We start from the raw sequence: 16,966 nt of genomic DNA, 5'->3' as shown, positions 1-16,966 counted from the left end.
TCTACTTAATTTTTAGATACTGTAAATACTTTCACTGACTTACTTGTTATAACCATCACTTTTGAGAATATAGCTTTACTGCTGGCATCTGTCTGCAAGTCACAAAAGAAAAATGGATTAAGTAAAAATTTTATATTATTTATTTCCATTTGAATATTGAGTGAGGAAGATTCCAGACTGCATTAACAACAAGTCAGCATCCATTCTGCTAACACATCAGTATGTTAGAAATCAAAAACCACCACTGCAAATTCAATGTAGACACAGGAAGTAAAAGGCAGATCATCCCTACAGCATCACTTAGATAAAACACTTTTATTACTTTTCAATCTACCATATAACTTATGAACAGCATGAATGGGCTATTTCTGCAAGGTGCAGTCTCAGAAGAATGCCATCATTTTCAGGGCTCTCAGCTGTCACAGCTGAACTCCCATGTTCAGACAAAAAAGTGATAAAAGACAGAAATCAGATATCATTTACAGGATTCAAGTAATGCTGTCAGGAGATACAGACTTCCCATATTCGAACCTCTTGTGACTCAAGAGAAAAACAGAAACTGTGGAGTACTGTGGAGTTTCTTTAATCCTGACTGCTCTGTCTCCTAATACTAGCTAAGTCTTCAAGTACCAGCTAAAGTTCCCATCAAAAAAGATTGAGCCAACTACTAATAATTCAGCCAAACATCAAATAACCTGAGGCAGAAGTACTAACTTGCAGTAGTATAACTCTATGGAATTATGAAAGAAGTTTAAGAAACATTTCCCTTTAGAAAATATGCTGTGGCACTCGATCCATATAATCTTGCATTCATCTGTAGCAAATGATTATACTCCAACAGACACAAAATAGCATTCACTCATTTTTCTACATATGAACAGGGAAGGTTATGGATTTTATTTTGCTGTACACCACTGCTGAAGGAGAAAACAAGAGGAGCTGTGATTTATGCTTTCACTCTTCAGAAAAGTAACTTGTCTTAAAATCAAGTTTGATGTCCCTTCTGTCTTAAGTCAGGTGAAATTATGACCAACAGCAATAAAAAGCGCCTTAACACATTTTCAGCCTCCTAAATAGTGCTTTGTCTGAGGAGATCTTGAAGAAGAAAAAAGGAGGATGCCCGTGGACTTTCAATAAACGGCAGAAAGGTAGACTGGGAAGCTCAAAGATTTATAGTTACAGAATAATGTAGGTTGGCAGTGACAACTTTAGGTCATGCAGTTGAACTGCCTACTCAAAGCAGGATCAGGTTTTGCTTCAGGCAACTTCTAGTTGCATTTTAAATATTTACAAGGATGAAGATATTTCAGCATCTCTGCCCTGCTTGTTCACATATTTGATAACCCTTACTGCAATTTTTTTTTCTTACTACCTAATCAAAGTTTCTTTGTGGTAACATCTGTACACTATTCCTTATTCTACTCCTACTTATCTCTGAGAGCTCTCACAATGCCTACACTTGGCACAGGGACAACAGCTACAGGAGAATAAATCAACAACTAAGCTGTAATGATTAAAAGAAGAAATTAGAGAGAAGTGAAAAAGCACACAAAGATACCTTCTAAAAGGTTACTATTTAATCTTAGTTTTGTTTCCTGAAAGAGAGAAATGTTTACATAGCTCTGAATAGCTAATGGATATTTGCCTCAAGATTATTACTTGGACTGTATATGATAGTCTGAGGTGCCACTGCAGGCAGCAAAACAGTTTTGAGTTGGAGAATTTTACTTAATTTAATATGTCAATTTACACAAAGATTTACTTATTTATTCTGGCATTGAGAAACAAAAGCAAACAAATGAACATATTAAAAAGCACTGTACGGCTCCCCCTCGGACACCTCTCTTCCCTGCTCTGCTCTATCACAAGCCATCTAAATTCTCCCATGTAGTCTTACTATTCAAGAGAATATCCAGGTGTAGAGAATTAGCACTTAAGAGCAAAATATAGGATAAAATCCAGATGGACAAATGCAAACATGACAAAAGCATGCATAGTCTTGCATGCAATGCTTATGCTGGCATCAAACATTCCTGGTAAATTCCAAATCATATTTGATATTTTACAACTGAGAAAGAACTTTCACAACTCCCTGAAAACAAAAGAAAAAGTTGAAATTTCACTTTCAACTGAAAAGCAACAAAATATCAAGGAACTAACTCAGGTATTAAATGCAGAAATGTATTTAACCTACAGCAAATAGTACATGAAAAGCATTTCAATACAGCCACCAAAATACAATGAAGCATTGTTGTGCTAGCATTTACTGCACTTAGAATTTAATACATTACAGCATGTTTTTAATGCACTAAGTCAAAATTAGTAATTTCACTGCAGTATCTCTCTCTATTGGCAAGACACTAGCATTTCTAAGCAGATATATTAGATAAACCAACCACACAGCTACCCACTCTTCCTGGTTCAGATAATTTCAGCAAATTCATAATCATTACATTTACCTCAGTACAACTATATACACATACTGAAAATAAAAATCACACAGACACATAGAAATTTGAGCATGGCAACATTTTCTATTCTATATTATTTCTGTTAAAAAAGCATCAGATCAAATGTCTAGCATTAAAGCAAAGTTCTAATTATATTCCAAACCATATCAAGAATTTAGTTTTATAATTTCCCTACCCCAGACTATGTATGAACATAATGTAACTAAAGCAAACTCAAATTCACTTTATGAAAATATCCTAAATGCTCAATAAATTTTCATTTTTCCCTCTGAGCAAATCTGTAAAGAAGAAAATAAAATTGTAATCTGGTATCTCCAATACAAAATTCAATAAATTCCTGAGAGGGAAGAGAAACTAGTAACCTGTTGGGACAAAAATATTCCAATTTCTTTAAAGGTACTAATCACACATAAGATAACAATTTAAGAGGCTTTATATAGGTACTTTTTCTTAATTACTTGATTTGGCAGTCAAAAATAATATGCTGGTTTCACCCTGTCTCAAGAGTCAGAATAGTCGTGGAAAGATGTAACTCAAACACTTGGAGAAAATATTTTACTATTAAATGACTGGCAAAACATTTTAGAAGTTTCTGTAATACCCTTTTCCTCTTCAATTTTACAAGCACAATATATATACATTTCCTTCAGCAAATGTAGTCTAATGGAGTATCAGTTACTTTCACAATATTTTCAATCTGCTGTTACAAATAAGCTTGAGATAGCCAAACAAAGGGAATTAAAAAACAGTGCATTAATTAAAACTGCATATTCACTGGGAATAAAGATAAGGTGAACTCACTTTGGGTTGTTTTATTAGGTCAACTAAATCTTTTACTTGATGTCGTAGCAGATTTTGACATTTCCACATTTCATTCAATGCTCTAAAAATAAAAAAAAAAAAGAATTGTCAAAAGTATCTATTCAAGGAGTAACACACCTGTCCAAAATGAGTCTGTACAGCCTTTTCAATTTCAGACTCAGAAATGTACTTACCACCTGAACTTTCACTGCTGTCTATGCAAAGGCTAAATATTTCCTAGCAGGATAACACAGAAAATTTATTTCATAATATTAGACTGCAACAAAGTGAGATTTTGAAACAAGTTTAATTTCAGATGCTCAAGTACACTGCCTTTCAAAGAAGGAGGAAGTAACTAATGTCTCATCCATTAAGAACTCATTTGTACAAGCCTGAAATGACTCTTCTAAAAACATACCAAAAAGTAGGTTAAAACAGATGTTTCAGATTTTTATCACCAAAACAAATGTTTGTCTTGCAGACAGGAAGCAGCTACTAGACAAATAAATTGTGAAAAGTGAACATTAATAGGCTTATAAGAGATGCATGAAAGATACTCAGAAGAACAGAAAATTAGCACACTTTCCAGGAATAGTAAACCATATAAATAGAGGTCACAGCCTCATTTGCAAAACTTAGAAAATCTACAAGTAAAAAAATAATTTCTGTATGAATAACTGAACAAATGATGTCTTTTGTACTGCTGCGTACAAGAACTGTAGAATTCAGAAGTTATCTGTTGCCTGAAATAACAAGTAACTTAAAAGAATCCATTCTGCATTTTCATTTAGCCTACACTAAAAGTTACTATCACAGTAACTTTTTATTTGCAATATACTATTAAAAATAGTTTTAGGTTTTTACAGTTGTCCTATCTTTGGACAGGCAATACAAGAAATTCAGGGGGTTCAAATATCAGTTTTCATAGTATGGGGAGGCATTAATTCATACACAAAACCTCTTCTAATCTCTTGCACAGGAAAAAAAACCCTCTATTTGATTTTCAAGTGACTGAGTACTACTACATGAAAAACAAAGTAAAACTATCTAAAATCAATCAAATCTATGTGAACATTACAGCAGTAAAATCGTTATGAGTAAAATTCACGTGCACGTACCTAATTTAAGGAGTAATAACAAGGAAGGAGGAAAAAACAGTAACTTCTCATTCTTAAGATACCTTGGCTACTGCAACAAGTAGTATATTAATTAACAAGTTGTCAGATAAGATTTAGGGCTGATCTAGTATATCTATTTTATCTCTTTGCAGACATAAAAGGACTGACATGCACTCAAGCTTATTTCCAGATCTTCGACACTACTTTTTTTAGCTGTTTATGTTATGAAATGTACTGCATCTTATTAGAAAACACCCTGTAAGTTTAGCATCTTTTCAAAATCTCACTTGAAAAATAGATGCTATTTCTACATTCTGTTTTCTAATAGTTTATAAACTATTTCTGTCCACTGACTTAGGCTACTCATTACAATTCAGAACTACTTCACAATAATATTTGTATTAAAAATTATTTTGCAAGGAGTAAAAAGCAGCACCTACTTCACAGCATGTGAATCCAGTGTTGCATACAGGTAATACAAACACTTCATTCGTTCATTTGTTTCCAAGTTATGAGGGACCATGTACTGAGCAAAAATGCGTTCAACAAGTAACCTGAAAGACAGGATTAAAACACTTATGCTGCGTAGGAAGAAAACAATTGGAATTGTTGAAACATCAATTCAAAAATTCTCAGCCCTATCCAGACATCAGCTGTTGCATAAAAAATGGAGATATTCAAAAACCTAAAGGTCAAGTTATTTGACATAACTCAGCATAAGTTAAACAGAAATTTATCATTACAGAAAACAAAATGCTAATGCTGATAGTAGGAGATTTAACAGATGACATTATCAAAATCAGATGTATTAATCTAGAAGAAATCCAACAACTTGAGAAAGATATTAGTTATCAACTCAATAAGATGTTATCATTTAATTTCATTACAAGTCAGTATTGGGATAAATTCATGAACTGACCCAAACTAATTGGCCTAAAATAACAGTGCTACTACTACTACTAATAGTGCTTATAAAAAAAGAAATATCACGTTGATTATATCACACAATATCATGAAGCCCAGAAGGAGAATTCAGATACTAATTAGAAGGAGCTGACTTCCTTCCACCCTTTTCTGGCCCCTTCCCCACAGGCTGAGTTTATCCCATGTCTTTTCCTTCTGCAATATAAATGCAGGTATATTCCCAAGGGAATTATTAAAAGCTTCTGTGCAAAAAGAAGCTCCTTATTCAGAAAAAGGAGAAGAAAGAGGTTTGGGCCTGACAGTTACCTAGCAAGGACTGAGGAAAAAAAAAAAGGGAAACCAAGCCCACATGCTACTCCTAAATATAAGTCCAAGACTGAGGTCCAGAACTGAGATGAGTATTAACAGAATGGAGCAAACAGGTAAAAACAATGATCCACATTTCTGCTGGAAAAGAAAATAAAATTCCTTATGCTCAGTTGGAGAAGATGATCAAAACCCAAATGCAGCTAGTTTTAAAAGTTTAAGAAAAATGTCAGTGGTTAGGACTGGATGTAAGGATCCAGACAGTCCATTTACACTGTACCATGAAATAACTAGTTGTTCTGAAGATAACTTTTTGAGGTGTTGAATTTTTCAAAATACTTATTTGAGTTTGCAATGCCATTTGTATCTGAACACACTGTGAAGGTTCATTTGCTAAAGCCAAGATGATGACCTTGATTAGTCAAGGCAGACTTGTTATGCATGTGCAACCATCTCTTTTTCAACACCAACAACCCTATACATGGCTATAGCTGGTATGACAGAGGCATTGCTTTCATCACAAATCCAGGACAAGGCTCTAATTCAGTTTCTATGCTAGAGAAACCTAACGTTCTGCAGAGTGATATGGCTTGCCCATTGTCACTACACATGCTATCTTTAAAACATACAGGAACAACATGCAAATCTAAATCAACATTATTCAAGCAAATTTACTTACTAAATTTTAACAAAAATTAACAAGTTGGAAATTTAAACAAAAATCCCCTCTACTGAAGCAGTGGCAATGCTAACCTAATGTACACCTAAGACTTCTGAAATATTGCAACCTCTCACATCCTTTAGAACCACTTATAAAGTAGAAATCAACACAGGACAACATTTGGCTGCAGCTATATAAGATTATGCACTGAATCAAAATATACAGGATTATCAAGATTCTCATCAGCACTGAAACACACAGGAAAAACAAATCTTCATAACAAGTTATAACACTTAGCCACTGAATCACCCAGCTTTTACTAATAACTTACCGGTCATCAATACTGTTTTGATAATATATATGCAGAAGTTTATCTTTGATCCATGATATCTGTTTTGCAGCTTCTTTTCCTGCTTCTGATTGCAATGAATATTTCTTGTATATTTGTGCAAGCCCCATCATAGCTTCCTTCCTCACTCTCCACTTGACAAAAAGAAATAGCAGCCAGTTTAGCAGTTCAAAACTCAAAACTGAAAAAACTGCAGAATTTTCTGTTAGCTATTTCCTATTCTACACCAAAATAACACAATTTAATTCGCAAAACACCCCGAGTTCCCAGTACAACAGCTTCTCATTATGACATATGTTGCATCATATCTATTACACTAAACCTTTCAACACCAGTAACTACCATGTAAGTATGCCTCTTGAATTTCAAATTATTACAGATTTAAGCCAACACCCTTTCTCACACTCTATACTCAATATGTGCATTTCTGTTATGGCTACAACAAGAAAAAGCATGTCACCAAATAAAAAAATATTAGGCAATTGTTTTTAAGTTTGCCATCAGCCAACTTGTTTACTATGCTTTAAATTAAGTAGCAAACCTCATAAATTTTAACAAATAATGCAATATATCTAAACTAAAATTGAAGGCTATTCAAATTTGAAAGCTATTACAGTGATTTGCAGTCTTTCAACTATCTAATTAAAAGCAGGTAATCAACAATATATATATAGTACATACTGAAACGGGCTTTAAAAATTTCTTAAAAATGCTAGAATGTTTTACAAGGGTTTTCTTTGAATTAATTTTTACTAGACTAGGCAACTGGAACAACATTGTTGTGTTGCAGCCAATCTAATAATTTAAATCTAATCATCTTAAATAAAATACAGCATAATGAAAAATGTAGCATTCTAGTCCTGGGAAGAAGGTAGCTCACTAACCAGAATGAATCAAGATTTTTTACTTTATATTGGTTTTCATTTGTAATTTTAAAATCACTATAGCATTTTTTAGAAGTGCTGATTTTAAAGAAGGTGAATATTACAGTTTAGAAGTATAAAACCCAGCTATTATCAATGCTAATTTTGTCTTACCCGCTTGTCCAGTGTCCTTTCTCTGACAAAATTTAGCAGGTGATCATTGACAAGCAAAAGATCTTTTTTAGCAGCAGTAACTATGGATACTATAACATCATGCCGTATGGCCTCCTCAGGATCATGTGACCTTACTTTCAGATATTCTGGGGGGAAAAATGAGTAAGTGTAAGTATACAACTTCAGCTACTTTCCCCACCAGACAGAAACAGAAAAATTATTTTATTCTGTTTGAAGCATCAGCAGTAAGAAATCAACAGTTTTTTCCAAGACTAACTGGAATATCAGTAAAACTTTGTATTCACTTAGAATATTCAATATGTATATTACTGGTACTATTGAAATAAGAATTATGTGGCAACAATTTTTTAAAAATTTCTTATAGTAGTTACACTATGTACACATTGGCAACTATCATAACTAAGCAGGACTAGATCTGTAGAGTAGACAGTGCTTGAGAACTTGCTAACCACACCATACACATTTTAAAGTCTTCATTCAGACTAGAGGCTACTTTCCACCTGCAGACTCCATCCCCTTTGGCTACTAGAGTACATTAGTTACACTCCCACTCACAACTTCTGTATTATCCACAAGGAACCTAGCTCACCTGCTTCAGGAACATTCATCAGTATGAGCCATGTAAGCATCATAAGCAGGGACATATCAAAAGATACTTCAAATTATAATGCTTACTTAGACAAATCCTAGTTTATCCATCTTGAACAATTTTTTTAGATTATTCTGGTATACTGCTACTTATTCACTAACACCAATAACACTTTAAAACTTCTGCTTTTAGGTGTCAAATTTGTTTGCTACCTATTGTCCTTTTTAAAAAGCGGCAAACAAAATGACAAAGTTAATTTATCTTTTTAGCTGTATTTTAGGTTATTTTAGAAGCACAAAAAGTAGGAACACACACACACAGAAGATCACAGTTCACTGCATACGTCAGTGCAACACTAAGAACTTTACAAAACCTTGCAAATTCAAACTTCAGTCTGAATGAAATAACCAGAGGTTATTGTTGTCTCATCACTGTTCAATGACCAGTGAAAATTTTCAAGTCTCATCTGAAACACTGGCCATTACCACTACTTGTAATCAGCCCAAGTGTCAAAAGAGCACATTTCAAAATAATGCATTGCAGTTATGGGGGCTATGAAATTTTAAATCCAAATAAGCCTTTTTAAAAAACCTTATTGTTTAACAGGAACATAAACTAAAACAAATGAAAAATACTGCCATTATATAAAACAATTCTCATCTCCAGTACCAGAGAGCCACAGAAATTTTTCAGCAATTTGACTTTGGTAAGTACTGTGGGGAGAGAGAGGAGGGGCAAGCAAAATTACATTTCCCAGAGGATACCATTAGAGGGGGCACAAAGTCTTTCTGCAATGTAAAAAAAAGACAAATTGAAAATATAATTCTGATAATGAAAAATGAAAATATTTTTACTATTCCATTAAGGAAAGACCCAAAACCTTTTGGGTTTTTTTAACTGGTTGAACAATTCAGAATCACAAAATATTCTGAGTTGGGAAGGGACCCACAAGGGTCATCAAGACCAACCCTTAAGTGAATGGCCTATATGGGGATCAAACCTATGACCATGATGTTCCATGTTCCAACCAACTGAGCTAATCTCTGGATAACACTAACTACAGAGTGACTGCAGTCTGCCTGTATTTGTGTCCAATTTGACAAATACTCAGCAAGCAGGAAAGCAATCCCATGCACTTTACAGTTCTTGTAACTCTGATACTGCCTCAAAAAAACTACAAGTAGGAGTTTAATGATCAGGGGAAGAAACAGTCTACAAAGCAAACCAACCAATTCCTACTAATTGCACTTTTTTTTAATTAAGACATGGGAAGCAGCAAATACTAAATGCTTCCATTGATGCCAGTTGCCTTCTTCCTACAGAGCTCCTGAATTACAGGCTGTGTTTGATCTGAAGGAGGTGGAACTGTGAAGCTGTGGTCAGTTATGAGGACTGTTATCATGTTTTAGACAGTGGCTGTACAAGAATCAAATATTTCAGTTTTGTGAAATTTAAGTTTCCCCTATGCACCCTAACTAATAAATGCCAGGACCATTAGGTTAGGCAGGCTGTTTTTACCTGATCCCATGGAGCTTAATTTCAGCAGTAGCTGGGAATGCAACTACTGTATGAGAATGAGAGAGATCTCTCCAACTGAGGCATTCTTTGTGTACAATCTCCTCAGCCTGAGAAGAAACACTGAAGGTGGGGATTTTGACTTAGAACTCCACCATGAATTAGGCCCTGCACAACATCTGACAGCATTACCTAAGATTACATCTCTGCTTCTAGCCTTTTTGACTCTTCCAGACTCAAAATGGTATTTTAATGTTGTAATAGAACTCATACCTGTTAAGTCCTTTGCCAGATCGGGGTGGTTCATAAGGCAGTGACTTGCAAATTTGACACACTCAAGGCGAATAGGTACATGGATATCATTAAACCTAGTTAGAAACAAGACAATGCATTACAGCAACAAAATTCCACTTCTACTAAAGCAATCTGTTAATTTCTACACAATATCAAAAACTTCTGAAAATATTTTTTATGCTTCCCATGCACAGTTACAAGCATACAGCATCTCCAATTTCACAGTATAAAGTAGACTAGCTTAAAAAAATTCTCATTTGTTGATTCATTTTCTGAACATGAAAAGAATATCTTCTCCTGGTACACATTGAACACTCCCAGACAGACAAAAAACAGACAAAAAAACACTAGAAAGGTGTATGATATATTTTAATTCCTTTTCTGTAATGCTACACATAATTAGCCATGAGCCATGTATCAGAAAGTCAAAATTTTATACGACTGTGACATTCATCCCCTCCTTATACTGCATGACAGACAACAAACAAATGTATATTTAGTCTACTACAAATTTCTTCAGAGATGGATCATTTAATAGGATTTCCTTTTGGAAGACTGACCTAGATTTGATGCTTGAAAACTAGTATTTTCTCACTTTTAATTTTTATATAAGTAATTTTACAACAAAACTACTGATGCAATTAGTTACAGACAACTCTTTGAAAATTAAATGCATTTTCAAGCTCTTCTCAAAATCCTTGGTATGAAATAAAAATACAATTTTAGAACACTGTTGAAATATTTATCTACCAAATAAATAGATTTCAAGGAATACCTGTTTTAGTAAAAGTTAGGTATGTTTTCAAAAATCAAGAGACTTTTATGAGTGCTTCCTTCAATAACACAGCTATTATAACTTTGTGAAAATCTTTAGTAGTAAATGCCTATACGTGATGCATAACTACTAGAAAACAGTTACTGTGAACAAACTGCACATAATTACATTGTAACACAATAGCACATTTTCCTTTGGGCCCAATCAGACGTGGTATTTTTTGATGACAATTCATGTTTTAAATAGTTACATACTATCAAGCAAAATACTTCCCTTCAATTACATTTCTTCTATTCTTAAAAGCAGCATTTCTTTGAGGACTCTGCTTTTGATGATTGAATGCCACATTATAAACTATGGCATTTGTAATAACTTTTAGAATTTATCCTCTTTTACTTAAATCAAAATATTTTCTTTATAGTAGCCAAACTTGAGTTCCTCCTAACTACAAGCTCCAGCTGTATTTTTTATCTCAAACTGGCAGAATATTTCAAAAAACAAATGACTAAGTATCTCTGCAGCATTGTAATTATTACACACTTCTTTTAAGGTACTCCTACCATTAAAAAAATTGAAACTCATACTCAAAGACTGTACAAAAAAGCTTCAAAAGAAGTTCTAATATCACCTGATACTAAAAATGTCATTTGATGCTGCCTTAAAATTAATCCATCATTGAATAGTTTCACTTGTGAAGAAATTAAAACAAAGCATTCATTTTTCTTGACAATGGCAATAAAACTAGTTATAAAAAAACGAACATTAAAGGAGAAGATTTGTAAACGTTCACTCTGCAGAATGACAGATGTGGAAGCTATGTGTAAAACTGCTTTAGAATTATCTGCCAGATCTGAGATAAAGCAGCAGGAGGGAATTCAAGCTTAGCTATGTCACTTTAAAAAAAAAAACAAACCAACTGCATTTGGCTTCATTGAATGCCTTTCCTCCCTAGACAAGGAAATAAACAAGAATATACCTCCCCAGGTAGCACTGCCAAAGTGGTTTGTTTTGAGATGCCAACTCTGAATCCTTCGCCCCAAACATTTTTGCTAGGAGTTTTACAACCTGCAGACGTTCTTCATTGTCATTGCTCTGGAAAACGAACAGATTTATTTAACATGTAAAAGGAAAACTAACCCAAAAAATAGAGTTCTGTTTTGTACAGTTTTTACACTTTACATATTTCTAGAAATATCACAATACAGATCAATAGACTTCTCTTATATACAAATATCCATCTCAAGACAAAAACCCTTCATTATTTTTTTGAGAAGGCAAAACAATAAAGACTGTGAAAATGAAAAACAATGCAGAGACAAAAAAATGTTGTGAACTAAGCCTGATGAAAAATACATCTTTATAACGCTTATTTACAGTTTACTGATATATTAGGAAATCTGATACATGCAAATTCAGACACAACACAAAACTTCCAAAAGCCAGTCTATGCTTGTCTGCACATAAAGGTTTACAGTTCTGCAGAAAAATGCTTAATTGCTTAATTAAAAATATTAGTTAAAAATAACAGTTTCCAGAATACAAGTTTCTAGAGAACATCAGATTAACTACCCAAGATCAGAGTTCCAAAGGATGTGGTCCTGAATTTGATCCTATATTCAAAACCGCTGGGGTACAACAGATAGTCTTATATTTAAAATGAGTCCTAACAATGATAGTGGAAACATCCTGGAGAAGGCTTTGTTTTATCATTGTTTTGCATTACATTCTTTATTACAATACACAGTATATGAACCTTTACACATACTTTGGAAACGTATGCTAACATTTGTGCAATTAGCATGTATTTATTGTTCATCATTTTTTCCCTTTGCTTATTAAAGGGAGAAAACTCAATTGGCTCCAAAATTTCCTTGAAAAGGTGTAGCTAAATTAATTTCTATTAATTAGATATTATTAATCCCTTATTATTCCCAGGTTTTTTCTGGTCAAAGGTAAGAGCTGTGTAAAATACTGCTTTTTGTCAAGCATCTTTGAATTCTTATTAGTTCAGCATCACCTTTTGAACATGAACAAGAAATAAGAGCACAATATAGCTGTCGGAATTCTTTTATATGACACCATAGTTTTAGAGACAAACTATTTCTCCTCACTCAAGACCATAAAAGGGCTGAAATGTTTGCCAGCATGTCTTTAATTCAGAACCCTAAGAACAGCTAAAGCATTTGTAAAATCTTTAAAGTAACAGAGCAAGAGAAGCAAAGGATGCAGTAATTTCTAACAGTGATATATTACTACATTACAACAGACTAATTCTTTTGAATACACTTTAGTATTAAGTATTCAAAGCATTAATAGCAAATCCATTAACATGGCTTTTTGCATTTGACTACATTTTTCGCAATTAACATTCACATTAACATTACTAAAAGCACTCTACAACCACCTCCTCTTAATCTGCAATAAATGATAGGTTTTTCTTAATGAGTTTCAGCCCATTACACTACAAACTCTTATTCTGTGGGCCATGGTTAAGAACTCTTAATTTTATTTTTTTTGGCCTACATTAGTCCAGGCTCCATGACTTACATCCTATCCACTCTTGCATAAACAAACAAAACATTAAAATATTAAGCATCTCTGACTTTTTTAGGCAACCAACACAGACTCAGAGCAAGACACTCAAGAAAGTGGAAGGAAGGAGCCAGGTAAAAGAGCTGGGAGCACACTAAACATTCAACTTAATTATACAGCCAGAAATATAGAGGAAAAAAAGACAACCAAACAGAACAAAACAAACACACAAAAACAACAAAATCCTACAATATTCTTAATTAATTAGATGCAGAAGTTTTCCTTGTATCAGCCACTAATCCAATTATAAGACTACTCACTTGTGTTTCTAGTCCTGTTGTAGAAACAGCAAATACTTGTGATTATGGACCTTAGTACATAACTATTTGGTCCTTTCTAAATTTTGTGCCCTGATGTTGGCTTCCTTGAAACACAGTTGTATACACTCCAAGGGGTAACAAAAACAAACCTATACTTCTTATTGAATGAATACATTGCCACTACAGTCTCTCTCCTTTATTCTACTTTAATCTCCACTCTTTTTCTGAGAGTGAAAAAAAAGGCATCAAACTCTGAGAAAATCCTAATCTTTCTCCATTCTGAGACACACTACTTGAGGAGTCGCACCCTTCACCTCTTAAGTAAATCCAGCACTCTAATAGTGCTCCATCATGGTTTGTCAATACAAATGGACACCAAGCATGGATATTTTCAGTTCCTCATACATGGTCTGAGCACACAGGCAAGTGCTCTTTGGCCTAGACATTGAGTCTCTCAATAATATCAGCTGAAGCCAGTCAGATTGTTACCACTACTGAGCCCAAAAGAATAGGCAGCTCTTAGAATCTGGAGAGATTTGGGAATAAGAAGTGGACACAATCTGAAACTCGTGAAATTTTTAATTATCACATCCAGGAAAAAAAACAACACTAAAATAAGAAGTCAACCTCTTACTGATTTTATTCATTACATCATATTGGTTTATTAATGATAAAAGATAAAAGCCTAAACCCCATGGCAATTATTTCAAAAAACATTCTATTCATGAGCCTTCTATTCTCCTGAACATTTAAATATTATTTGCTTTCTGTAACAGAAATTTCTAAAATTCAAGTATGAAATTTGAAAAATGCTCCTTTTCTTCAGTTTCTTCTACAAACTGACCTATACAATAATACATTCTCAGTTCCTTCCTGAACCCATAATGCCTCTGTGTCAGTACTAGATCTCTAAACACACCACCTTAAAATGTTAAGACCAGGCACAAATGACTGACCCTCACAGAAACGGTTGAGTTAAATGAAAATAGTTCTCATTCTGCTGTTAATTCCCCAGGCTCCTTTCCATAATCAGGCAAAAAACAAATTACTAGTAAGATGCAACGATGACTTCACACAGCTCTCACAGAGCTTAACAATAGAGTTCTGCCACCTAAATACACAGGAGCTTTTTCTTTACATAAATCTTTAGAGGTGGGGCAGGTTGACCTGAGCCAAAATCCAAACACTCACCCAGTCCTCCTCTCATTCTTCACTCCAACAGAGAGAGGAAGGGAAGAGAAGGAAGGCTAAAAGGCCCATAGATCAGGAGAAGAAGAGTTCAATAGGTAAAATAAAAGCTGAATGTGCAAGCAGAGCAAAAAGAGGGATTCATTCACTACCTGTCATCGGCAGGGAAATGTCCTGGCAGTTCCTGGAAAACAGGGTCTCCACCCACATGGGGCTCACTTGAGATGATAAACAGCATGAACACAAATTAATCCTTTCCTCGTCCTTTCCCTGACCTTTTACTGTGTCCCCTTTCAACCTTGTGCCCTACTCAGCCTACCTGGGGGGAGGAAGAGTGGCACAGGAGAGAAAGCCTTTACTACCTGTGCCTTCACTGCTGTACCAAAATGGCAAGGTGCTTGAACACTAGGTGGCCACATCATTTACATCCCAAGTAGTGAGTAGGTTCAACAGTATTACTGAGGCACCTCAAGTTTTCCACAAGTTTCGTACTAAGTTTTAACCCTTCTACACATGTCAAAAATTTATTTGGTCCCTGAAGAGAAAGCCCTTGGATTTTACCCCCACCCAAAGAGAGTCTAAACCCATGAAGATAAACCAGAAGTCTTCCTGCCAGGAAGAGTGCAAAAGATTTCACAGAGACGGAGAGCAAGAGATTTGGATTCTGTTAAGTAATGAGTCACAAACGGAAAGATGTTTGTTCACATCCTCAAACTCCTATGAGCCACAGAGACTGGGAACAAGGCAGTGTAATCAACTGGAAGGCAGTGGAGATGGTTCAGTGAAGCTCACTGGTGGTTAGGGGAAAACCATCATCATTTCATTTTCAAAGCATGCCACAAAACCACAGGATCATAGAGTCATAAAGGTTGGAAAAACAAAATCTTTAAGGTCCTTGAGCCCAACAATTAATCAAGCACCACCGTGTTTACAAAGAAACTATTGCCTCCACTTTCCTTGTCAAAACTTCCAGAGACAGTGATTGCACCACTTCCCTAAGAATCCTGTTCCAATTCTTGACAAGTCTTAAAGCGAAGAAATTTTTCCTAATACCAAATCTAAGCTTGCCATGTTGCAACCTGAGGCCCTTTTCTCTGGTCCTGTCACTTATTACCTGGGAGAAGAGACTGACCTCCACACTTTGCTACAACTTCCTTTCAGGATGTTGTACAGTGAGTGATAGGATCTCCCTCAAGCCTCCTTTTCTTGAGGCTAAATGTTTAGAAGCAAAGGAATAAGATAGTTCACAGAACGTCTGTTTCACATACAGAATATGCAACTAGAGGTAACATTGCTAATACCAGGGGGAATCCATTCAAATTCATTAAGAACTTGCCAATTTCACACCTGAAACTAAGCCTGCACCTCAGCTTTCAAGTGAGCCAGAACACTTGATGCCTTTGTTAGGTAAGTCTACCATGAGCGTACTTCATCTGGCCAAAATTTGTTTTCACTTACTGCTTTTGAAGCCAGCTAAAAACAAATGCATATTTTCAAAAAAACAAAGAAATTATTCTATTTGTCTTTGTAAAGTACAGATAATATGACCCCTTCCATGTGTTCAATGCATGCAAGCTGAGATCATTCTGGCATATCTCCGCAACTCAATTTTTCAGACAATCACAGCTTTCCTTCAACACTGGACACAAGAGGAAAAGTTTTTCACCATGAGATCAATCAGTCATCGGAATAATCTCCTCAGGGAAATGATAGGTTCCCCAAATAGGACATTTTAAGATCCAGCTAGACAGAGTACTGGGCCCTTTTGTCTAGACTGTGCTTTTGCCAAGAATATTTTATCCAGATGATTCTTGGGGTCCCTTTCAGCCTGGTATTCTATGATTCTAAGATCATCTGCTAAGGAATAATAATCTCCTAAACAGCAAAGCAGCAACATGAGATCTTGGAAAACACAAAGAGATCCCACTTCCTCTTGAGCATTACTGGAGTATTTGCCTTCTATTATCATAACTCTGTATTCAAGAGACATATCAGACAATTTCATAGAACAAAATCTGGAAGTTTCTGTGAAACTATATATTTGATCTAAACATATTTTACAAAC

The 16,966-nt window shown here is 34.8% G+C and overlaps 1 protein-coding gene across 3 annotated transcripts in view; it reads right to left on the bottom strand.

The window, feature by feature from the left end:
* Positions 1–16,966, bottom strand: part of PDS5B (PDS5 cohesin associated factor B) — a 96,798-nt gene that overhangs the window by 38,973 nt on the left and 40,859 nt on the right. For all 3 annotated transcript variants that reach the window (XM_056490414.1, XM_056490431.1, XM_056490421.1), the window contains exons 9-15: positions 11,838–11,953; positions 10,066–10,160; positions 7,668–7,813; positions 6,613–6,764; positions 4,831–4,944; positions 3,273–3,354; positions 44–92 (exon numbers count right to left, since the gene is read on the bottom strand). In XM_056490414.1, coding sequence (XP_056346389.1) covers positions 44–92; positions 3,273–3,354; positions 4,831–4,944; positions 6,613–6,764; positions 7,668–7,813; positions 10,066–10,160; positions 11,838–11,953 — 754 coding nt within the window. The remainder of the gene's footprint in view (positions 1–43; positions 93–3,272; positions 3,355–4,830; positions 4,945–6,612; positions 6,765–7,667; positions 7,814–10,065; positions 10,161–11,837; positions 11,954–16,966) is intronic.

This window comes from Oenanthe melanoleuca, chromosome 1 (assembly GCF_029582105.1).
Source record: "Oenanthe melanoleuca isolate GR-GAL-2019-014 chromosome 1, OMel1.0, whole genome shotgun sequence".
In the NCBI taxonomy this organism is placed as follows: Eukaryota; Metazoa; Chordata; class Aves; order Passeriformes; family Muscicapidae; genus Oenanthe; species Oenanthe melanoleuca.
The sequence above is the reverse complement of the archived record's forward strand: the minus strand, read 5'-3'. Positions and strand labels throughout refer to the sequence as shown.